This window comes from Hippoglossus stenolepis, chromosome 12, assembly GCF_022539355.2.
Source record: "Hippoglossus stenolepis isolate QCI-W04-F060 chromosome 12, HSTE1.2, whole genome shotgun sequence".
Classification (NCBI taxonomy): domain Eukaryota; kingdom Metazoa; phylum Chordata; class Actinopteri; order Pleuronectiformes; family Pleuronectidae; genus Hippoglossus; species Hippoglossus stenolepis.
This window is the reverse complement of record NC_061494.1, coordinates 4934828-4961011: the sequence shown is the minus strand read 5'-3', so window position 1 is coordinate 4961011 and position 26184 is coordinate 4934828. Positions and strand designations below refer to the sequence as shown.

At 41.7% G+C, this 26184-nt stretch overlaps 1 protein-coding gene across 2 annotated transcripts in view; it reads right to left on the bottom strand.

Annotated features, from left to right (window-relative positions):
* LOC118119362 (inositol polyphosphate-5-phosphatase A) overlaps positions 1 to 24269 on the bottom strand; it is a 149982-nt gene extending 125713 nt beyond the window's left edge. The window contains exon 1 of one of the 2 annotated variants that reach the window (XM_035173266.2): positions 23772 to 24269. In XM_035173266.2, coding sequence (XP_035029157.1) covers positions 23772 to 23849 — 78 coding nt within the window. In that variant the 5' untranslated portion in view covers positions 23850 to 24269. The remainder of the gene's footprint in view (positions 1 to 23771) is intronic. The other variant, XM_035173267.2, reaches the window with a different exon arrangement.
* Positions 24270 to 26184: the final 1915 nt, after the last annotated feature.

Genomic DNA, 26184 nt, shown 5'->3' with positions numbered 1-26184 from the left:
CTCTGGTAGAGTCCTTGTGTGCAGGACATACAAGATTCCCCTTTATGATTTTCCTGTTTTGGCAATTAGAGTTCACACTTTTGATCCAGTTTCAGACGTTTTCATTGGAACTGACATTACACAGCAGCAGTTGAGGAAGTGAAGAGGCTAGCCTAGATTTCAGAGAACATGTTAAGTGTGTTATATATTTGGCAGAGTGACGACCAAACTTATTTGAGCGTAAAAAGAACTACACCAGTGGCTATGTAGGTCACTTGAAAGACATGAGAGGAGTTTGACATATTAAGCCTCCTCTGTAAGGTGAAGATGTGTCCTGTCATAAAAGAAATAGCATTGGTGTGTTGAGCAATCTTTGCATAATGAAGTGAGCCTATGTTGTTTGGCCATTGGCACATAGTCTATTGCAGTGCTCTGCAAGTGGTTACTAATGTAACACAAAAAGGCAAAACTAAGCATCTATAACCATGCTAGCAACTCTGTGAGGCTTCACAGAATTTTAAATACCTGCTATATAAAAGGTCAATGATCACCAAAGTCATTGGGATTCAGACTCTGGGGAGCATGAATATCTGTACATGATTTCTTGGCAATTAATCAATTGTTCTAAAGATATCTGGATGTTCAATTCAATAGGTTTTATCCTCGGAGGACCATGAATGACTGGACGGAAGTCTACTGTATGCCAGTCTCATAGATGTAGAGTTTTTGACCTGATGATGATCACCAGATTCATAACAGTTTGTTCTCTGGGCACTATATTATGACATTTCATGGCATTCACCAAATAGTTGTCAAGTAACTATTTGGTGAATTTCAACCTGGACGTGGCTTAAAGGAAAAGGCCAGTGGCTCACCTAAGTTATTCAAATTCAGACAGCCACTGCTACCCCTGGAGCCATGCTGATACCATGGGTAAAAAATCTTCAACTACACAAATTGTAATGAGTAATAAATGTCCACACTAAATCTTTGTGAAGCTCTTTTGTCTTAAAGTATATGTTGTATGCTTTGTCCTGTGCAAACTTTGAACTCTGTTGAAGCCAGCAGCAGCAATACAATCATTTTAATTTATTCTTATCCCAAGTGAGATTTGAGTATTCACTGATCAAATGAGATACAGAAAATGGGTGTACTCCTAGAATGACCCTGACATTCACAATCAGATGTAAGGGCTGAAATGTGAGCATGCGCTGATAGCAGCAAAGTTCACCTAAACAAAAGGTAAAACAACTTCAGACGCACACTGGACAAAAACCTATTCCTGATCTCCTGAAAGTCTATTCCCATCCTCAACATGATTCACTGTTTTCAGGCTGTAATTCTCTGCAGCAGTGTGCTTGCTGTCTGTAGGGCTTAAACCTCACAACAAACAAACACCTCGTCAGTTTTACAGATGCAACCACCCGCATTACTATTTATTTGAGTCGGCTCCCATTCATCATCCGATACTTCTAATCAGGTCTCACGGGGCAGTCCTGTCACTCTCTGGTGACCTTTCAGCGGAATACAGGCACACAATACAACAGGACGAAATTAGGAAACTGCACACAGTCCGACTGCTACACACAAACACACGCACACAGGATAAGGAGCGTAGTCTAGTCACCATGAGAGATGGGTAAACAGGAATTGAGAGACAAAGTCGTATGTAATCTCGCTGTTCCAGACGCAAAATTCATACAAACTCAGAAACTCCCTTTGTAAAGACACACAACAAACAAAAAAGGAAACCACTGAGGCTAACTCAAACACCCAGTGGCAAAGAAACTCCACTGAGTCACAGATAGATACAAAACACTGTGTGGATGAACTCACCTTCACTTTCACAGAGCTAAACTCAACATGCTTTGAAGGCACACAACAAACGCACACTTGGCCTGTCCAAGTGCAAACATAGACTGAGGGCCATTATTTCCAGTCCTCTACAGCTGCTTTCAGACATGCACTGAACTCCGCAGTTTCTCCGGAGGAGGTGCATATGTGAACGCAAAGACTGAAGCCCTTTCCAGACATGACCTATGGGTAAAATCCGGAGAATTGGCTACGGAGTTTCCCTGAGTCTGCCTTTCACACATGCACATAACAGCGGGAGGTTTTCTACACAGTGTTCAAAACAGCATCAAATCCTCCGTATTAATCAGGCCAGAGGTGCAGCAGGCAGAGACAGGAAGCGACTTGTTAACTCCGCTGGCAAAACACTTGATCATGTTTACAGGAGCCTGACACCGGCGTCCGCTCTTATCTCCACAAACTCTCTTGACGTCTTCGTCTCCGCTTCTTGCGTGTCACTGCTTTTTCACTGGAAGATATTTGTTTTCTTTTTTTTTTTGCTTTTTGTTTTGCATCTGTTGCAGGTTAGAAGCGTCATCAAAGGTTTTGTGACCTGTGGCCAGCAAATTCACCTTGTTGTCCAATAGTCTGACATCTTGACTATATTAACCATTGGAGGGAACTGAGCACAAAAATGGATGAAGTTACTTATATTTAACCCTCCTCTTTCAGAGTTTTACCTGCTCAACAAAATACACAGTTTTTAGACAGTTTTAGTCAGTGACAGGAGTTGAAGGTACAAACATGTCTATTGAATAAATTGCATGAATTTAATGTTCAACTTAATTAAGCTAGCAGACTGGCTAGCTCAGAGTCATTTTGTGACCATTGACCAACAGACTGGTGCTTGCATGTTCACAGAACAAGGATGTGAGGACGAAATGCACTCTATTCACTGGTAGGACATGTAATGTAAATCTATGTCATGAAAATGTAATAGAAATTGTGTTCTGCAAAAATGAGGAGTTCATGCATTCCATGTGCTCGAAAAAGAGTAACTGCTCCTTCACATTGAAAGGAGCTAGTTGAGTTGATTTGGACACCTAATCAGGATGCCTCTTTGGCACCCTTTCATTGTAGGTGTCCTCCGAAAAGCCCTACTGGGATGAGACCCAGGGGTATACCCAGAACATGCTGCAGTGACAGCATATCCCATCTGGGCTGGGAATGCCTGGGGATCCCCCAGGAGAAGCTAGAAAAGCGTGGCTGAGCAGGGGGATGTCTGGAACATCTGCTTGCCCGGCTGCCTCCGTGACCAAGTCTTGGATAAGCGGAAGAAAAGGGATAGACGGATGTACTCTGCAAATTAAAACTAGATTTTCCGATAGATCCTTGGAGATTAGGGTTATTTCTTTAAATGGAAATAACCACATGCATATTTCAAGTTGTATGGAGTAGGAAATACTTTTTCTTGTGTCAAGTGAAAGGCTTAGTTCATTCCTATAATGGCCCTTCTCTTTAACCCATTACAGAATTAGAATATATCTTAGAGATCTGCTGTGCCTTTACAACCTGTACAACCCAACGCCAAAGAGATTTCCTTTCATACAATCTCAGCTCTTATAAATCCCATTAGGATGGGAGCACATCATTTTTACTGTAGGGGACAGTTAGCCTTTAGGAATGCTAAAGAGGCAAGTCAACCTAGAAGCAGCAAAGGTCACTGTACACCCAATTTCTACATGTTTATACAGAAGCTGTCGCCTGTATAATCATCACATTAAATAAGAACGCCATTAAGATTATATAAACATTTCAAGACAGTCAAGACTTTTCCAGCACCATGATGAAGGCCCAGGCTTATTTTGACAAAACAGATTTTGGAACCATTTCAGTGTCATTTTTCTGTTCTAGAAGGGGAAAGCAGAAAAAAATGACAGGAAAGGCCAGACCCAGACCAGCATCCCCAGCCACCTATCTTCTTAAGTGTCCCTTCACACACCACTTTACCTCTGCCAGCAGCCAATCAGATAAGACATTCACACTGTCACTGTGTATGGACCTGTGTGAAAACATGTGAATGTGTGCACAAATAACAGAAAAGGTCCCTCAGTCAAGACCAACACCCAATGTGTTAGACTTACAGCTGAGACTGCAAACATACAGCAGCCTTAAATCCACTTAACTATGTTTTACTTAAGCGAAAACACACTTCTTAACATATTTGAACAATAAACATTCACTGGAACTTCTCACCACAACTACAGTCTTTCACTACTCAACATTGAAATCTTCCAGTAGAGAAACTTTCAGTAAGAGAGATTTACTCTTATCTTGTTTAAAGGCAACTCAGAGGTTCTAGGTAAATGCTGTAATATAATGTGATCAAGACTTTATAAAGTAAAACAAACTGAAGTAAAGCTTGTCAGGGTAAATTCTCTGCTGGGTATGGGGATTGGTGTTTGCCAAAGTTTTAGGTAATAAAAGCCGAGCAACCGGGACCCGTGAACAAACAAAGGTCTCATCCTGACCTGGAGATGCTGCTATTCACGATGGCGGGGAGAGGGGCTTGAAATCTCTCTGCTAACACCCCTGCTCCTGTCATGCTCATGTACTGTATGAGAACTGCAGCCTCCAAGCAAAAACACAGCTTGCTGTTGCCATGTATCCTGACAAATGTCAGGCACGTTCAGGTGAGGGGCAGAGCCTCCAGGAGGCAGGACATGATGTATTAATTGCTCTGAAGAAATCGCATGTTTTGATTTATAGCACATCAACACCAACGTCGCCCTTACTGGCAAAAGCTCTTAAATCTAGCCTTCTTTCCAAATTGACATTTTTCTGGACGACACCTTGTTTATCCTGAGATATTAGTATTCTTCCACTTTTGCGTCTGTTGTGTGTTAGATATAACATCAATACGCCCACTCGCTTGCTGGGAATTTTCCAAACATTTTCCTGCTGTATTCTCACAAGGCGTCAGTCGGTCTTTATACTAGGGGGCTGGCAGGAATCCTGAGCAATTGACTGACATTCTCACATACAGCCACTCCGGAAACCTTCAGGAAAATGTTCGGAATTAAGTGTATGACTGAAAGCAGTTTCAGCCAGGGGTGTAAAGCCCAATTCATGCTTCTGCATCGAAGCTACGCTAGTTTTGTTTTGTGTAGGTGAATGTGAGACGCGCTGCAATTACACCGCTGAAACGCTAGTGGCAGTAGAGTTGCTATGCTGGTTTCTAGTCTGCTTATTTACTAATTCTCTTGGTTCTCTGTTAACTTCAGAACAATGGTGAGTGTTACTAAGTGGATCATGTTGGAGTTGAAGCTCTAATGTTCTTAGAATCCATTTCTCTGTATGTCTAGACATAAATACAATAAAGATGTGCCACAGGCAATAGGTTTTAGCTCATTTTACAAAACAGGAGCAGAGACCAGATGCCAAACCTTGTAAAGCCTTGCACTGTTTTGTGTCTGACACTTTAATGTCGCCATTGGTGCGACAGTGAAGATGGAATATCTCTTGGAACCTGACTGACACACTTAACAGGACTTGGACAGGAGCATACATGTAAAAGTATTATTTACATAGTTTAACAAGGTTTCCATCTGCCATGCAGAGAAAGCAAATACCTATAAAAGCTAAATTATATTCATTAACAGGTGGAGAACTGTCTTTTTTTAGCATCCCTTTCTAAGTAGCCTCTCGCTGGCCAAATTTGGGCAGTAAAAACCTGTAAAGTGGGCACGGTAGAGACAGTGCCATCTGTTCAGCTGTGGACTGGCCTGTCCCATGGAGCCTGGGAGACGAACGGCAACTGGTCTGATGGAGTGCTGACAGGCTGCAGGCAAATGGCCAGGGCAACCCTTCAAACCAGGTGTGAGTGTGTGTCTGTGTGTGTGTGTGTGTGTCTTTTTTATCCACAGACCGTCAATCAAGATGTCTAGTGTCCCTGTGGGTACTTTGCCACAAAAGGCACCAGGAAGAGCATTTTTTGTGAACTCAAATCCCAACTTAACAATAAATACTTGATAACTACATGATTTATCATCTCCTTTGCAGACTTTGTCACTGGGAGAGGAAATTTGGGTGAAGCTCTCAATACTTCACTGTCACACAGTTCTCAGAACAAGGGAAACCATGGGACCTTTTTCCCGTTCGACACCATAAAGAAATAATAGGATGTCTTAGACAAAGATATACTTGTGGCTGAGGTCTATATTTAGCGGCCTCGGGAGAGGCAGACGTGGCGGAGAAACGAGGGAGGGTCTGCATTGTTTGAGCTGTCCACAGTGGAAACTTTACTGTCGGTTGTGGAAGACCGACTGATAACCCTCTGTAAAGGCCAGGGTGGATAAGGCAGTGAGAGGGACCACACGTACACACATGTGAATACACACACACACACATAGCACAGGCACAAACGTGCTGGAAAACTGGCAGAGCCCCAGTGACAATTTCAGAAACAAAGGGGAAACCAGTGGGGAGCGGTCAACCCCCCACCCAGCTGTTCACAGCCCAGACAGGAACATGGTCGCGGTCAACAAAAGAGCTGCAGATGATTCTGCTTTTTAGCTTAGAACTGTGATCACTACTAACACAATATTCTCTTGTACATATATTAAATCTGTTCAAATGTCAATCACTTCATTCATTCTGAAATTTCAATCTTGTTCTCCATTACCATTAATCCAAAAATATTTACTACCATCTGCACAAATTACAGTTTAAATGTTAACAGTATACTAGGAAAAGCAATTAGAAATAATAGAGTTAAAAATGGCTGAATTCCATTGAGCTGCTTCAGGATCCTGGTATTGTTCATGATCCCGGAATCGCTATGATTTATTGGAAGACTTAAAGATTGGAATATTGCAGATTGTGGAGTATTATTCATGTTAATAGTGACACCTGCACAATTCATATTATGACAAGTCCAAACGTCAGGTCTATTAGTCTATAATAGTATGTATTAATATAAGGGCTATAAATGGTCTATTAGTCAGCAGCTTACAAATTAATGTATAGTTATAAAGTTGGAAGTTTTCAATCCAAGATTTAATACTGCAGCCCGATGCAGCCCGACAGCTCAACAGCAACAGCCACAACACAAATATTTCCATGTACTGCACATGTATAGTACAAAGTCTAAAGTCAGTATTCCACACTATATTCTTAACTATGATGAATGCAAAGCTGAAACTCTTTGGAGTGCCATGTGACATATAACAGGATCTATCAAGCTATTTCAGTAGTGATGGATAACCAGCGATGAGTGTGTGTATGATGTATTGCTCTAGCAGCGTACATCTTGGCCGGCCTTAAATGCGGACCAGGCTGTGTCAGGCAGTCAAATCCTCGTGTTCATTGGAAGGGAGTTTTCCATTATGGCTCGTCAAGTTGCTGAGAGAAACCAGGCGCAGCTCTGAGTGATGGAAGCTCCACTTCTGATACTGGCGTGAGCACACTTTTTAACTCTCCAGCAACGTATGTTCGTGACCAAATCACATGTGTTATTTATAGAAGCATGGACATGTGGTAATACCATCCAGGTGCTCTGACCCACACTTTGACTCCAGTGGGGGAAAACCAAAAGAGGGCTGGAGGAAAAACACAGTCACTACCAGGCTCTTTTTAATTACTTGGCCAGACCAGCTCGGAGTTTCTCAGGCAGGGGCTATACGACGGAAAAAAAACAATGGCCTTAACTGGGAAATATTCAGCCACCTACTGTATGTTGAGCCGAGACAATGAGCACTCTCCATCAAAAGCTTAGGGTTAAATAAACGCACGTCCTGCTGGGACTGTGTGGAGTGTATGAGAAACAGATAAAGGGAACTGGTGAGCGTAGAGGTCTCTGCAGGGGATAAAGGGAGTGAGAGGAGAGGAGGAGTGCAACCCAGCTGGAGAGTCATTTTTCTCAGGATTCATAAACCAGCATCGCAACAACAATATATGAAAAAGAATCTAGACATAAGGAGACTATTTAGTGAAAGCCTGCAGGCAAAAGCTTATTAATAAAGCTGACTTAACAAAGTGTCCAAAGTGTAAGCTGTAGAAAAACATGACATGACCTTTAGATACATGAGCACTTTCATATTAGCTGTGTCTATGGAAGGACAGCCATACAATTAAAATACTAGTGGCAGCTAGAGGACTCTAAGGATGCTAATGTGTTTTAGTTCATTCAAACTACCAGTTGGGTTTTAGGAGCAATTTCCACTATCCAGCTGAGGTGATGGATGGGATGTGGTCTGTCTGTGGCTTCTACACAATGAATGAATGTCTAACGGCAAAGCTTTTTCTCAAGTTTACTCAGTGACAATGTTACGCCTCAGGTTCACTATACTGCAAACATCAAACACACACACACACACACACACACACACACACAAAGTTAGATGTTTGATGTCCCTCCCATGCCTTTATATTAAATATAAGCTTCAACCAGCAGCGTGTTTACTTGGCTTAGTATTAACAGTGGAAACAAGTGTGTAAAAGCTGGTCTAAAACTGTCCAGTCACTTCTAAATCTATTATTTGTTTGATTCGGTATAAACCTGAGATATGAAAACCGACCAACAAGGGTTTTTGTTTATTTTTAGCCAATGGGCAGGATTTTACAATTAAATTTAACCATTATATTTCAGTTATTCTAGGCCCAAACGTCTTCTGACTCTAGCTTCATTTTTACTTAGAGGTCTAGAGTGATATTGACTTTCTCATTCAATGTTTAAAAAAAAGAGAATTAACTCATTACCCAAAGTTTTGAACTAGAATCAAAAAGTACACATCCTCCTTGAGCCTAAAGTCAGATTACAGAAATTTCACCATCCCCAGTACTGAGGTTGTGGCTGTCTCTGACCATTTACTCGTCCAAACTTGTTCATCCCTCTGCGTTTGTTAATTAACATTAAAGCAAGTTGTCGCTCCACGCCCCTGTCCTTTTTGTTCACATCTGCTTCCCTGTGAGGTCACATGAGGTGGTGCTTCGCTGCCTCTGGAGTGCCGTTATTCCCTATCTACTAGTGTGGACGTGTTTAAGATAGAGAACAATATCTGTGAAGTTTCTCCCTATGTTCATGATGCAACCTGATTTCAAAGTACTTAAAACTCCAGTCCTGTAAAACTCAGGTCAAAGTGTGGACAGCTGATCCTATTGTACTCTAAAGTCACTTGGAAACAGAGAAATGAACACAAGTGAACAGTCCAAGTATGGTGAACACAACTTCACAGTTTACTCATCACTGGTGTTGGCACAACATGCAGCCATTCACTGCTCCTCTCTGATTTGATTTTATTGCACTCAGACAGTTTACACAGCAGCGGCTGATACACTACCAACACAATCAAATGTTATTTTTCAAACAAAAGGTGACCCCGAAAATCATCTGGACAAGACAAGGCGTGCTTTTTAATCTTTGGTTTATTTAAAAACAACCAAGGTCAAGTTCAAACCAAGGTCAAACACAGCACAACTACAGCTACAAAGAGAAAGCACACTTCAATTAATACGTTTCTCAACAGACCTCTGTTTAACACGATAATATAAATTCGGAATTACTGAATTAAAAGCGAGGCACTGCTGAGCCTGTAATGATATGATGGAGAGTCAGTAAAATTCCCTGAAAAGCTAACCCCTTCTGTAGAGACATGTGATATCTGTGACCAACACAGTGTATGCATCCCTCTTTAAAAACAAAAAACCCTGCAGCTGCCTCGGATGTGAAGTGCCTGGGTGTGTGGTGGGGAACAGAGCAGGGAGGACAGACTGTGCTGATGTTCTGCTTCTGTGACAGCACGGACAGGCTGCCAGCCACGGCTCTATTATTTGAGAAGTTTGGCTTCTGTAGAGATAAAAGAGGTATGAGCGCTTCTGCAATCATTCAATCTGTGTCTCTCGCCAGCAGACACAGAGAAAACCACAAGTATGTGCTCATGTGAGCATGTGACAAACACAGCAAGAGGTGTAAAACGGACATTTACACTTGCATGTAATGTGTTGTAATGAGTGTGGATCGTAGATGAAAACACAAGTGGACGGCTGTTGCTAAGCGCGCTCTTTAAAAACATACACACACTTTGGGTTTACAAAAAGAGCGTGAGCCAAATTCCTTTGATAAACAGCACTGACACACTCTTAAATACTGCACATAAACTCGGCAGAGATTCCGAGGTATAAATACCTACACTTTCATGACCCACTGTTAAAAAGAGAAATAACATAAACCTCTTTCTACAAACAATACAACAATCTCATCTTCAAGATTTTATCCAAGTCAACTATAAAGGTGTTCTTGAGAAAAAAAAACTAGCTCTGGTTTTGTTCTTACCAAGCACATAACATCCAAGTCGTAACAAAGTCCACATAAACATCCTCGACCAGAGACCCTTACATGCAAAGTGCCTATATCAAATCAAATGAAAGTTCAAGAAGAGGTTCCACTCCAATTACACTATGGGGATATAACAGTTTTCATAACATCATATTTTGGGATTGTAAAAAGAAAAGAAAACTGTTCAATCTAGTTACACCAAATTGCACACAGTCCTATCAGTTTTCTTTTTTACATCAAGATCCTTGGATTTTCTCCCAGGAAATTGGTGAAAAAGTCAAAATATGACCTTGCAATGCACAATCTTTGCAATGAGAAATAAAGTGAAAAAAGTTTCCTGCATTCACACCTTTTTCAGGATAAATGCAATAATGTAGTGGTTTGTTCTTTGCCCCATGTCACATTCTTCCACCAAGTTGTGTGGAAATATGTTTAGTAGATTTTGTGTAATCCATCTGAAACCCAAACAAACCAACCACCCGACGAACTGGGGCAAAAACATAACCTTCTTGGCGGGGGGGAACATTTTTTAAAACAGGGTCAGTACAAACAAACCACAAAATGAAAAACACATTTTGTTACTTAGCACAAGGTTGCCATTCAAATAGTTTAGTTGTTTTTTTTTAAAGAGATATTAAAAGATATCTGACTTTGAAACTGAAATTCAGAGCATCTGTAGGGGGGCAGCGGTTGATATCCAGCTCCAAACATCAGCAGATAAAAAAAGCAAGGTCTATCTCTGTATAGATAGATACAACAGCTGTGTACTGTTTCCGTTGTGATTTGAGTGAACTGAAACCATAATGTTAATACATGCTGAGGACAGTGTAATAAAACTTAGTAACATAACAGCAAAGGAACATCTTGTATATGGCCTCTGAAAGACGTTAAATAAGAACCAGCTACTTCCTCCCTCTTTCTTACTTTCTCATCTCACCAGAGTAGAACACACCTCACACCTAATACCTAAAACCCAAAGCATGAATGACTGAGCAGCCAGGCATGTCTGGACATGGAGGTGTGTTTTCTGGCTGGAGACATATACATGGAAACCCCTTCAGGTAACTCCTCTATGCATGTCACAATCATTTTCATTATTGATTAGTCTGCAGATTACTTTGTTGATTGATCGATTCATCAATTGATTCATTGTTTTGTCTATTCAAGCTCCAAAAATAGTCAAAGATTAATAATAAAGCCCCACACCCGAAGCTTATACACCTTGTTTAGTCCGACTGCGAGTCCAAAACCAAAAGACATTCAGTTTACCATCATGTATGGTGAAGAAAAAACATCATATCCTCACATTAGAGAACTTGGAATCAATAAATTGTTCCTATTTTTGGTTAAAAAATAACTAAAATGATTATTTACTTATCAAATTAATTGCTGATCAATTCTCAGTCAATAAACTCATCAGTTTGTAGGCCAATCGTCGCAGCTGTAATGTCAACAGGCATTGAGCATGTAGAGATGGAGGACAGTGGCGCACTGTGGGTTTGACACGTTACCATCAAATCAGCCCTCAAAGATTTTAACCGGGTTACCAAAGTAACCCGGTTTTGTGTTGACGCACGCATGTGAAATGTCAAAACTGGGTTAAAATAGCCCAGTTACAGCTAATTTAATCCCATATTAAACCCAGTACAGCTGGCTGAGTTTTAAAATCAGACTCACACTACACAATATTATGGTGTCAACAAAAAGTGGCAGCGAGCAGTGTGAGTCGAATAACACACTTAATAATTACTTTAAAGCTCTTAAAAATCTCTGGTCTTTTGCTTGTGACTTTGAGGAACCTTCAGGGCAAGAACTCTAGGGTTGGTTATCATTCGGGGGGTTTTCTGATACCGGAGCTAAATTGATACTTCTGAAACAACAGGTCCCTTAATAGTGCCAAAAAACGATACTATTTCCTCTCTAAAAAACACAAAACGACAGTCGAAGATAAGAAAGTTAGGCAAGCAGGGCAACTACTTCATTACATAGCTCAGGCACCAAAATGAGGCACCGAAATCTGCTTTGTGATTTGTCCTTGACCTAATCAGTGAGTTGGGTGTGGACGTGTCTCTCAGGCTTTCCCTCCCTGGATAATCATGGTATGACCTCAAACTTCCCGTGCTGTGTGTCGGCACACCCACTCTTATCGATCCATGTACCTGTGTCACAATCGACTGACTCAACAGTTTTAAATGTAAATAAAGCTCTTTTCCATTTAATTTTGTCCACAAAAAGAATTGTCCTCTTTTCTTAATATGGATTTTAATGTAATGAGTTAAACGGGAAAATCAAATGAGTTTCCATGAGTACAAAATGCAAAATTGAGGCGAAGTTAAATTGTGTTAGTCTGTTTGCTTTTCATAGTTGTAAATCGAACGTTAAGGCCTAATTCAATCCAAGTCCAGTCTCCAGCATCATTACAGCAAATGCTCTTTGATAAAGTCTCTGGCAGAGTTTGGTGTCCAACAAGCAACTTCCATCCGACCACATTCTGACAGACACAAAGTCACACTGGCAGGTTTTGTGGTGAGCGAGCTGATACCTGAGAGGTTGAAACATCCTTCAGATGGAGAACTTGTGAAGGAGCCTTGTTACTGCTGCGGAGCCGCTTAAACTAGACAAAGTAAAATTGTCACACAGAACAATCGCATCGTGAATTACTGATGTGACAGGATGTTCAATGCCCCTCGTGCTGGCACACATTTTTTCATTTTCCTGGGTGAGGTGTAATCTGGAAAAGGTTGACTGTGTCGACCCACTGTAAAGTCCCTGTTATCATAGACTCCAGAGTGTTGAATTGTACGTCTGTCTGCGGATTCAGTACATGTTGGTGAATGTATCATTCCCCCTGACAGACCCCCACGAGAAGAAGCCCCCCTGCCTAGTTCAGTGAGTGACTGCTTATTTTGCGTGATAAGATCAACAGTTCAGACCAGCCGCAGCGACAGACCATTCTCCACATCAGCCACGTGATCATCTCTACACCTCTGCTGGTTTTGGGCCTGAACACACTCTTCTGTTCCAGGGTATGATGACCTGACTCAGCACCTGGGAGACACAGCTCAGAAAAACAGCCTGGTGAGCATGACGTACCAAGGTGATACACGCAAACAGGAGGTACGAGGATATGGTGATGTACCTGACTGACTTAGGAGATGAAGTGAGTGCATGTGCTCTAATTTTAACCGATGACATAATGTGCAAACATCAACGTGTCAGACTTCAGGTTGGTCTGGCGTGAGGCAGCCTCACACATCCTGAAGCAATGTGTGTAAAGTGAGAGATCAAAGAGAACCTGCTTTTGATAAAGTGACGTACCATCATGAATAGTCAATCACAGACAGAAAACCACAGGCAACCTCAGTGTTGTGATCTGTTTTTGAGGCATCCCAGATGTGGACTTTTGGTGGCGAATGTCAATACTGATATAAGGGAGTAAACAATTTCCAATACCAATATATCAACCAATATATACTACATATTAATATTACACTTGACAAATTGCAATTATTCCTATGATATAATTATCAAACATTTATGCCAAAGAAATGTAACTGAAGCTTGATATTTTACAATTTAACCATAAATCTTATTATAAATAAAAAGAAAACACAATGAAACTAAATGTATAGCACATGAATTACGAAAAAATAAACATCCTTTCAGCATTGTTAATTCTGTAAAATATAAGTTTTTATATTGGCAAACCTAAACTCCACTACTGATATGTCTGTGAAAGGCTCATATCGGCCAATTTTTAACTCCCAACTGATAAATCAGTCGTGCTCTACTTTGTATTTCTTCCTGGTTTCTCTGCACTGGACCTGGCATCATGTTCTCAGGATTGTACATCACTTCAGTTAATAAGAAGTTACTGATGAGTGGAGTAAGAGTCACACTCACTTGCATGTCTTGGTTTACCTAACTAATGCAATCTGAGACAAAAGTTAATATAAGTGCCATGAAGGTCAAAATGTTGAACTTCATTACATTAATGGGGTGGACAAAATAAGAGAAACGCCTCTTGAGGCTCAAAAACGATCAACACCTCCTTAAACAGTTTCAACAAAAAACAACATTCATTGCCGAACTGTTGTATTAGATTGCATAATAACTGGTAACTGAGTGCCACCGACAACTGTCTGCGACCCAGGCCTCTCTTGTGGAGCAGTTTGTATGAGGTGAAGCTGAATACAACTGGAGGAGCTAATGCGGTATTATAGCCTCACATTAACTCGTTATTTTATGATAATTTGTGGAAGCGACCTCGTTGACTGATGTCGCACTGTAACAAGTCGGTCAGTGAGCCACACATTCCGCCATGACAGCCACAGGCTGTGTAAAGAAAACCCAGAGCCCAGCTGAGTGATGCAGGCGACAGGGCTTACCGCGCAAAACAGGAACAAATATTATCCTGGAGGGCCCTCCACTTTCACCCCTGGTGACAAGAGACTACAGCTGCAGGGCTTTCCTTAAAGATGTCATCATTCAAAGCATAATATTAATGGGTCAAGCCATCTAAAATATACATTGATATTTTTACTTGTGTGATGTTTTATTCTTATATTCTTAATAACATAGAGGTAAAAATGGTTTGTCACACATTGTCAATCCAAAACAAAGTGTGACACAAGGTTTACTGCGAAAAATTCTGCAGTAAATTTTCTTATCATAGACAATGATAAGGATGTTTAATTTAAATTATATATTGAGGAAATAAGAAAGAAGGCTTGGTTATAACCGAATGAGAATCCATGTTGGAATGTACAAGCAATATATTGTTAACGATTTCAAGATATTGCAAATACCACCAGATACTGCTAGTTGATTACATGGATATTACATGTTAGCTGGATGTATATTTGCCTCGGTAAGACGCTACATGCTGATGAGAAAAATGTTGTACGAGTCAACTTTCAGCTCTTTCCAACATCTTTTCCTTTTGAATTTCCAATTCCGTGTTATGACAGGATGGAGGAGGGCAGAGCAGGGAGAGCACCGAAATAGCATCATCTGATCTTTCTTTCATAAACTTTTCCACTCCTGCAGCAACGCACTGGGACAGACTTTGGCAGAGGAAGAAACACAAAATCAAGCTGTCAGAAGGAGCACTTGGTCACAGCCTCTGCTGCTCAAACTCCCCATAAAACCTGAGCTAAAACCCAAGGAGCTGGACACACGGTAAGGACTTGGTATTAAGGAGTAAGCCACGCTCACATTGTGTGCTTCCTGTTTCAGCCTCTCAACAACTAGGCATCAGTTGTGCGATCATACATTTGCACTCCTATTGTCAACACTCTAAATACACACCCTCAATGCTCAATTACATTATTCAGTTAGGGATTTCACTACCATCAAGCATGTGACTAAAAGCTAAATATAGTTTCCAGGGTCTATGCTGCCTGCAGTAACATCCTCATGTGTTTACAGGGAAAATACATTTTAACCTCACTGCTCTTATGAGATGCAGAGAGATAAGACTGGTAACGACAAAGACCTCTTAAACTTTTCACCACCACACAATCACACGCTGTATGATAATCAGTGATAACAAAATGCCTTGGAGCAGTGTATGCAGTGTATGCAGAGCTTCCAGGTTTGAGGAAACACTCCTATTTGTTCCTGCTCCGTTCTATCTTTAGGGTTGTGCCCACCCAGTAGGGTACGGGCTGCGACAGGCAGAGCTAATGAGCTGTCAGTGGACTGGAGAGGGAGAAACACAAGGAGCAACGGAAATGATGAAAAAATAAGTAGGAAGACCAAACCCACAAGAGGTTTAACATAAGCTGTTTTAAGAACTCTGGAAAAAGTGTCGGAAATTGGGTCCGGAGTTTTGCAGCAAGAACGCAGCAGGAGATTGTCAAGAGATTGTCAGACACGGAGAAGTCAGGCCAGGGGTGGCACCTAGGTAGAGCAGGCAAGAGTATAAATTCAGCTGCAAAAAAATCACATATTTCCGTTTACAGCACATTGACACCAGCATTGGCCTTAATCATCAATAACTCGATAATCTCTGTTGTCTTTTCAAGTTGACGTCTGCGTCTGGCATCTTTTTCATTAATCTTGCGTCCCTCGCATGTCATCAACGCGCCCACCACAAGCTTACTGGGAATTTTCTGTAAAATGTCCTGCTGTATTCTCACATGGCCTCACGCTAACATTTTACAAGGGGGCTGACAGGAGAAGTTATGCAAAATTTCCAGAGCAACTGACTCTGAGGCTACATCCACACTAATACGTTTCCGTCTGAAAGCACATTAACTTGGTTACGGATACGCCTGGCATCCACACTTTTAGAGGCCTAAAAATGGAGACGTTTAGACACTGAGAGTACCGAGAGTTGTTGGTTGATCCGCAGAAAACCCCAGAACGGATAATGTTTTGCGTCATTTAAACTGGATTGAACTAAACTATGTTGGGCTTGGGAGGACTTTGTATATACGGATTGAACTCAGTCACCTTACTATTTATTTTTGTTTAAGTAGTTGTATGTGAAGTCAAGTTTAACACGTTCTTCTCTTTTCTCTTCCAAATGTTGGTGTTTTAATAAAACCCAGAAAGACCGCTACTTTTCTTACACCCTCACTGCAACCCCCCCCCCAAAAAAAGGTATGAGCCGAACTGTGGCTCTACAACCGAGGTCCGAACTGAACACGGCTTTGGAGAATCATTGCAGCCCTAGTTGCAATGGATGGGGATTAAAACTGAGCTAACATGCTTGTGTGGACAGAGATCTTTTTTCTTTGAAATGGAACATACTGTAGTAGTACGGATGAAGCCTGACATCTGTGTTCTCACACAGTCCCTCTGGATAATTTGAGGGAAATATCTGGCCTTCAGTGCATGTCTGAGGCACCTATAGTAATCCATTGCATCACAACATGGTCATCTTGACTTGGCGAACAAGACGTGTGAGTAATCATAAGCTGAGTGGTTGTAATCAAATGAAAACCACAGCAAGTGACCAGTGTTTACTGCACCCAAGGAGACTGCAGGAACCAGCGTCAGGGTAACATGAACAGGGGAGAGAAATCAGAGCAACACATTACCTCACATCCTCAACTCTATAAGTGAACTGGATCGTTGGCATCTGTTTGTTTGATTTTAATCATTTAGCTTTAAAGCAACCAAGTTCTCTGGAAATTCTCCACAAGTCATGAAATGATCTCTCAATTACTGCCAATGAGTCAGACCCAGTTCCTGCCAAAGATCACATAACAGACAAGGGCAGTCCTGTCACACCTTACAGTTTGTTTTCTCTGAACTGAGCGTAAGTGGAAAACTTTTGTGTTGATTTTGCGTGGGTTTATTTAGATTTAAACCGCGAGCGACCCGTTGGCCTGTAAACAGAATTTAGTTCAGGTCCCTGCAACTGAAGTGAAGCATGATGGATATATTTGCATAGGTTTGTCTGTAATACACATGAAAACTAGGCAGTAGCTTGCTGTAACTGGTACAGTGGACTACATTAACAGGTAAACCACCATTCCTACACCTTAAAACAAAACCTGCGCCTAGGGCACCACATTGATCAGTGACACACAAGACCAGCCCGCGCCCTGTCCATCTGCTGAAACAAACCAGTACTAAAAGGACAACACTCTCACAACATGTTTGATGTGAACATGCACACCTACTACAGACAGGAGTTTCCAGCCCGTCAACTGTGATTGTCGGCTCAAGTCATCATCTGCTGCCTCTTCGGGGTGGTGCAACCTGCTTGGTGCAGCAAATAATCATCTAATTTGCACACTCTCAAAGAAAGACAACACCAGTGTTGTTTGTAATATCTGTTCAATTTACAAGTGAGGAAAGAAAATCTAATAAGAAGAAACATCATTCTACTCAACACAGGTTTAATTCCAGGTGCTTTCTGCATGCATATGACACACTACATACCAGTGCCACTGCTTCCCATCAGAGCAGCACATTGGTTACTGAGGGTAAATATCCTGTATGTATATCAAGATTAGCACCACACAGACTTGATTTTCTTTGACTAAGAACACCTAAATCACCGTTTCCCAGGCACCCTGGCTAGAGAAGAGAAGGCCCACCTGGGTAGATAAAATCCAACAGATAATCTTACAACTGAAGCCTCTTTTCAAACTAGTTTTTGTGCCACACACCTGTTTGGGTTGCAAACAGCAGAAACTAAATGGGGACTTGAGGCTGTATGTAGCAACATTGCAAGGTTAGCCTGCATGTGAGGCATTTATGGAACATCGGTAAATTGTATTGTCTACTGATAATCTGCAGGAGAGACATTTAGTGGACATCTGTAAATCGTAGCTACGGAAAAATGAACTGGGTTACATTCTCCCCTCTCTGCATCAACATCGGTCTCACACACCGCACCACCCACCACCAAAAAGAAACCACAAATAAATTCTCTACCTTTGAGAAACGCTGTAAATAAAAACAGCAGCTTAACACCGGAGCTGTGGTGCACCTGACTCACATCCCATTTTCCATCTCTGTTTCTGCACTGTGTGTTCAGACTGTGTAGGCCTGCTTTTTTCAGCACAGAAAATGAATAAGGAACCATTAAGGGAGTCAGAATTAGAAGAATCAATAAGGGCACTCGTATCAGTAAAAATCGTATTAATCCCTTCCATTACTTTGGATCAGGACCCATAGGTGGCCCTACAATGTCATCAGGTAGGAACAGAGCGTCAAACAGATCCTGGAGAGTCGAGATACTGTATAATGTCTGTTATAGCAGGCTCATCGTCCAACATGAGGACACAAATGAATGGAAACACATACATTAGAACCAGAAAACCTTAATATGGTGTGATTTGGCACTGAATTGAATACCTTTTATTTCTATTCATTCATTTTTTGCCATGGATTTTGTGAAGCACTTTGTAACCTTGTTTAGATAAGTGCTAGTTATTATTATTATTATTATTATTATTATTATTATTATTATTATTATTATTATTATTATTATATCTGAGTGGCTGCTTGTTGCTCTGTTTAATCAGGTTAGCCTTACAAACTGAGCGGTTAGCTTATTGCAAAAGTAAAGGAGTAAATACACAATCTAGCTGACAGCTGGTGGGTGGGGTGGGGTGGTGAGGTGGGGGTGTGCGTCAGACTCACCAAAAAGCAAATAACTAATCTTAACTCTGGAAGGTCGCTTTAAAACACAGGAGAAACTATTGTTTGCCGTCAAATTAGATTCAGTGAGGATGGCTCAGAGCGCCAACAGTGGAAAAAGACTTGAGCTTGAGGAGGATTGTTAATCTTGTGCTTTAGATGTTCTTCAAACAAGAACTTGAGAAGTGGAGACATGAGAAAATTCAAATGTCCTAAAAAGACAAAACGAGGCTGACCGAGACAGAATACCTGGCATCAACATCAAGGCGTTTATTCCCTGGGCACAGGCCACATGAGTGCATCGCACAAACAGCTATTACTCTCCATATGAATTAGTAACAGCATGAGGAAAGAAACCCAAATACTTTGAGTGTTTAAAATAATAAAGGAAAACATGGACATTAAATAGTAAGACAGCATCTTGGAGGACAGCACTATGTTAATGTTTATATAATAAAAATATTGTCAGGCAGAAGGATTAAAACTGTTGAAACTTTAGCTCCTGAGAACTGTTCCGTGATCTATTAGGAACTAGCCATTTCATCACTTTACACATAGAGATTATGACTTTTAACAGCAAGGATTATTTTAACTAATTATTGATGTGATGCTACTTATGATATCTCTAAACGATGACTCACAAACCAAAGACCAAACTTTTTGGAGTTCTCGATGACATTATAATTTAACTTTGGAGAATATTTTTACCAATTTCAAAATATGGGTTTGTTTTGCAATTCAACTTGAACTGCTATGATCACTCATAATGCTGTTATTTTGTGTACTGTTAAGATAAATATAGAGCTGGGAAAGTGCTTTGAGAACCATATCTCCCCTCATTTCAACCCGAGACACATAACATTTTGGTGACATGGATTTCTCATGTGACAAAATAAGCAATAAAATGGCATGAATATCTGTGACAGTGCAGCCCGAAAGTGTGATGATTTGACAGGGAATGACTCTAGTATGATGCTTCCTGTATGAAATTTCAGCAGTTTCTACATGCTGGAGACATCTCAAGCTCAAATCAAGAATTAAGCCGGTTTGAGTCATGAACTCTGGAGAATGTCCACAGAATTTCTCCGGAGTTTGCCTTTCGCACATGAATCAAAACCAGCGTCTGGCCTTGTCACCACAAACTATCTTGACATCTTTGCCAGTCTCTTCTACGTGTGTAGCTCAGCTATTTCCTCTTGAGAAAATGTGTTTTCTTTGTGGGGTTGTTTTTGTTTTTTTTGTCGTGTGTTAGAAATGTCATCAACCCCCCTGCTCGCTCGCGGTGAATCCTGCAGAGGACCTCCTGCTGTGTTCTCACATCCTCTCCATTGTGACTATCTGTGGACTTTTTTCTAGGGGGCTGACTGGAGAATCTCTGCAGAACGTTCGGAGGCTCGCACTCACACATTTGTATTTACACATCCAGCCCCTCCGGAGAATTTCCAGTGGAGTTTGGGGCAGGTCTGAAAGCAGCTTAACTTAGCTCAGCAGCATGCTCTGCTGCGAAAAGTTACGTTCAATGCTAAACTGCAGAGCATCAGTGGCAGACATCGATGAGGCTGACTCAGTGTTGTCAATTATACGGCAGCATGTATCCTAAGCAGGGCTTCAGCAGGTTTCAACAAGATAATACAAATGTAAGACTTTTTAAAACCTTTAAATGATCACCATGAATTCAATTTAAGACTAAAGGGATTAGAATGAGTGTATTTTTTTTGTTTCAACAATGACATTTCAAAACCAATGTCAAATACTACGGATATGAAGGAATATCAGAGTCCCACAATTACTCACTTCCTAATAATTGGAGAGGAGGTGAAGTAGCCGAGTCAAGAAAACCCCTCGATATTCCATGTTATCGTACAAGCTACAGACAGAGATCGAACGTATAGACCAAGTAGAGCTGTAACAGCAAAGCACTTCATAGTGAATTGACCTAGGGCGTGTTTTATTATTCACAAATTCATTTGTTTTCATTTGTAAACTAATGAATATGCTATTTGGGCCTTCAAAAGTGTTCACATAGAACCATGCAGCCACGTCATTTGAGTTGGAGGAAGGAAAGTTTAACATTTTCCATGTCGGAGTGAAACTATGAGATGATGTGGAAATATACCTCCATCTTTTGAGCGCCTGCTGCGTATCATGTTGTATTTTACAGGATCTGGTTCAGGCCATGTGCTGCCGAAACACGATCTTCTCATTGACAGCAGACCTAATAGTGGAATCTGCATTAACAGCAGCCCACAAAGACTTCATTCAACTCATGCATGCATCATAAGGGGTGCCGACACACTGCCGACTAAAGATAGCCTCAAATATGACCAACACACCCACTCACAGGAGGGAAACATGCTCTTATGTGCATTTTGGCTCAGGCTGGTAGAAGTCTGGTGGAGAAAAAAAGAAAAGCACCACAGAACACCCATAGTGTGGCGCTTTTAAGAAAGAGGCTATTTATAGGCTTACTCCAGCATGGGAGACTGCTCTTCCCTCATGTTTAGATCCGCACTTCACCCGGGTGAGAGGAGGGAGGAAGAGGGGGGGACTCTCTATTGACACAACACTGAAACTGACACAGTGTTTGAGCCTGAACCATTTCATTGGAACAGTTACACTTTTCACTATAATTTAGTGGCACTAGGTGTCAATCTGCAATACATGATAACCGCCCAAGATACCATTCACAAGCCGTCACAGAAACTCCTCCAGAGGTGTGACACATCTATTTTTACAACTGAGCATGATGTGTTTGCTTTCTTCAGCCGAACAAGTGAATTGTTTTATCTGGAGTGAATACCTGAATGCTGCCTGTTCTCATGATAATGCAAATAGACGTTAGGTAGGAAACAATCTCAACTGGTACAAGTGTTGGTACCTCCGCCAAGGAGGTTATCATTCTGTCACTGTGTGAGCAGAGTTATGTAAAACCTAGTCAACCACTTTCCATGAAATTTTGTGAAAGGGCGTGGATCGACATCTGCAGAATTTATAGGCGGAGAAAGTCTAGAGAAACTCGAGAGGCTCTCACTTGGACATTTGCGTTCATGCATACACACCCTCCGGAGACACTGCAGAGAATCTCTAAGTTCCGTGCATGTCTGAAAGCAACTTGTGAGCAATTTGGTGCAGATCCAAATAAAAATCTGTACCTGGTGAATTTAAATGTGGATTCATAAGGCGACTGTTTGGGCTTGGTGGAGGCAACGTAGTTACCTCAACCACATTTTAATTTTCATTGTTGTTTGTCTGTCTGTTAACAGGAATATGCAAAAACTACTGAACCAATTTTCATGAAATTTGGTGTATGGGCCAAGGAAGAACCCACTTACTTTCACTTTCTTTAACATTGCGAGATAGGGCGTTTTTCCACATCTTTGTGAATGTCTCAAATAACAACGCAGAGATCTTGCTGGGGGGAAAAAATCAGGTAAACTAGACCTCTTATACATCAAAATTAGCAGGTATATGCAGGTTATTTAAACTAGGGTAAACCCACTAAAATAAAGGTGATTGACTCCCTTCCCAGCGCAAGTAGAGGAGTTTGCCTTTCTGCTTTCCCCCCCCCGATGCGTCATGTTCTTCGTCACGAACGATCGGAAAGCTGAGGTATTCTCTCACTTAGTGCGTTCACCAGGAGTTACATTTCCATCACTGACGGCCGGAGCCGAGTAATACCTGTGTCTTCTACAGAGTCATTTGACCCGGGAATGAAAGCTGATTGAATCCATTCCCATTGCAGACAAAAGCCAGATATTAGCAGGTTTTAGTGAATTTTTTGACCAGTGTAAAAAAAAAGCTTTTGAGAACTGACATCTATGAGTGTGTGCAATTTGGTGCGGCTTGATTTGAATTCAAGGGGACTGTTGGGCCTTGGTGGTGGTATGCGCCCTACTGAGTGACATTCTAGTTTACATAGCTGTCTCATTTAGGAAATACTCTCCTGTTTTTTAACATACTGCCGGGAAGACCTGACGTGAATGAGAGAAAAACTAAAAAAGGTGTGAAACAGAGGTCACACTGTAGTCTGAATTGCATCACAGATTGTTTTTTGGACATTACTACAAGGCGAGCGATCATCAATAACAGTGAACTCATCCCACAGTTCGGTTTTTAGCTGCCTGGACGCACACCAGCCTTAAAGGGTGGGTGTTGCTCTGCAGGGGTGAACTGCTGCTGCTGCATCTGTGTTTACCTCCGGTTGCAGGTTGGGTAACAAGCGTTTAACATGACTGGGATCAGCATCTCACCTCTTTACACTGTCATTCAAACACAGGAGGCTGAAGACGTGAGAGGAAATGTGGGTCACTACATGTGCAGAACACACAACACACAGACACACACACACACACGCCATGTGTCTTTATGGTTGTGAGAGGGCCCCATGTGTGCGACGCGTGAGAGTGGAGGTGTTTATAGGTTAGGCTACACACACGCGCGCACACACACACACACAGACACACACGCACACACGCACACGCGAGTCGTGACCAGCTGAGACGTTGTTTACGTTACTTTCATAGCGTGACAAGCAGACACAGTGTTGAGTGGAGAAACTCACATCCTCGAACAGGGATCCAACGTTGGCTGTCACCAGCAGTATTCCTGTGCCCTGCGCTGCTGTCAGCTTCCCTGCCATGGTTCTCTGTGGCCGGCGGCGCTGGGACTCGTGCGGCGGACTTTGGAGGTGGAGACGCAACAACAACCAGAACACAACGAAAACACCGAGCAGAGCCAGGAGCGAGTGTCTCGGGGGAAAGCTGCTCACAGCGGTGTGAACGCGGGACTGGAGCCGGGGTAGAGGCGGCTCGGCTGGAGCATATTTTTTTTCTCAGCGCTGCATGTACCGGGAGGAGCGGAGCGGCGGAGGGTCCGTCGGCGGCCGGGAGCGTGATGCTGCTGCTGCTCGGGCTACTTTTTCCCCTGGAGCGCCATCGTGAAAGTTTCCGTGTTAATCCACAGTGTGTGGGCTCCGTGGGTCCTCTCGGTGTGGAAGAGTCGCTCCTGCTGCAGGACGCTGTCAGCTCCACTGTGGGGCCACCGCTCTGACGTCAGCGCGCCAATGGAAACACGGGGCTGTCTTAAAGGGCCAGCGCACCGTAAACACCGCGGGCTCTGCCTCCCGCGCCAAGGCGTCCATTATCGGACAGGACCGGGGCTGCCCCTCTGTGAGCGCGTCTTCTTCACCTGTGCTGTCGGTCACCGTCACTACCTCCACCATGTTTACACCCGTGTCTCTTTGTGTGCTGGTTTATCTGTTAACAGGATGATCCAAGAACTACCGAACCGAGCTCCGCCAAACTGGGAAACTGGAGGGATGGAGCCTGGGAGGAACCCAATACGCGTTGGTGCAGATCAGATGACGGGTTGGTAAAATAAGATAAGATAAAATAAAATGATCGGGTTAAGATAAGATTAGATGTGATAAGATAAGAGGATCACACAAGATAAGAAAAGATAAGATAGGATTAGATAAGATAGAACAAGAGAAGATAGGATTACATACCGTTATTGATCCTCAGTAGAGGGAATTCAAAATTGACACAGCAGCAAAAGGGGGAAAATGTAGTGAGAAAAATAAAAATAAGAATAGAAACAGACTCAACAAAATAGATAAAAATAGTACAATAAAAAAAAAGCGATATATATAAATGTGAAAAATAAGGGTAAAAGTTGTGTGATTTTATTGTAATTCAAACACTTTATCTTATTGATAGCCATCAATAAATAAAGTTGTCGGAAAAACCCAGCGGGCTCTGCCTCCAATGCAGTGAAGTCCATTATAGGACATGACTGGGCTACTTCACAATCAGAGTGCATTCACCTGAGTTTACCATCCCCTCAATCACCTCCACCAAGGAAGTTATGTTTTCACCCGTGTGTGTTTCTCTGTTTGTTTGTGTGTTGACTTTTTTGTTAATAGGATGATGCAAGAACTATTAAACCGATTTTCACCAAACTTGGTGAATCAATGGGCCATAATCGGAACCCATTACATGTTAGTACAGATGGATATGAAAGGTTAGATTGGTAAATTAAGATAAGAACTGTATGTTAATTCTGGGGCTGCATCCTTCGAAGGCTGCATTTGAAGACTGCGTCACAATGGCAGGACTCTAGAGTCCTGGAGGCTCCTTCAAATGCAGCTTGCAAATGCATCCTTCCATCCCAGATAAACAAAGGCTCCAATGGGTGGGTTCTGTCCGGTCAAACATATCCCTGAATTCATCGCGCATTAGTGATAAACTGCTTTTCAAAGCAAGCAATGAGACGTCCAATGCTTGAGTATTAAACATTAACTTAACTGAGGTATGGGGCCTGGTAGGAACACAGTTCATTTTGGTACTGACACAGATTAAATGAAGGGTTGATAAGATAAGATAAGATAAGATGTACCTTTATTGATTCTCTATAGAGGAAATTAAAAATTGACACAGCAGTACAAGGAAGTAGCAGTGCATGGGGGAAATTATAATAGGAACAGAATCTACAAAGAATAAGATTATATACATATATATATATATATATATATATTATATATTACAATATACAATAAAAATAGATTAAACAAGGCTGTTTTTACAAATGACCAACATTAAGATAAAAGTTGTGTAATTTAATGAGTAATTTAAATAGTCTCTGAAACATCTTTTATCTTATTTGTTGAGATCCTCCTCACATCCTGATAGCCGTCAATAAATACAATTTAATTTTGAATGAAAGCCGTGCTTTACTGCACTTGACTGCACAAGTGAGAGAGACAAGAGAGACATACGTCGCTGAAGCAGAGATGATTGTCAGAAGTTAGCAAGCGAGACATGGAAAAGGTATCTTCTAGTGGTTCAAAAGCAGTGCATATACACCAAATCAAGTAATAGTCTTGTGTTCTGGCAGCACAGTGTTGCAGTGGGTCACACTGTCACCTCACAGCAAGAAGGGTCCCAGTTCGGATCCAGGCTCAGCCAATGTTTTTC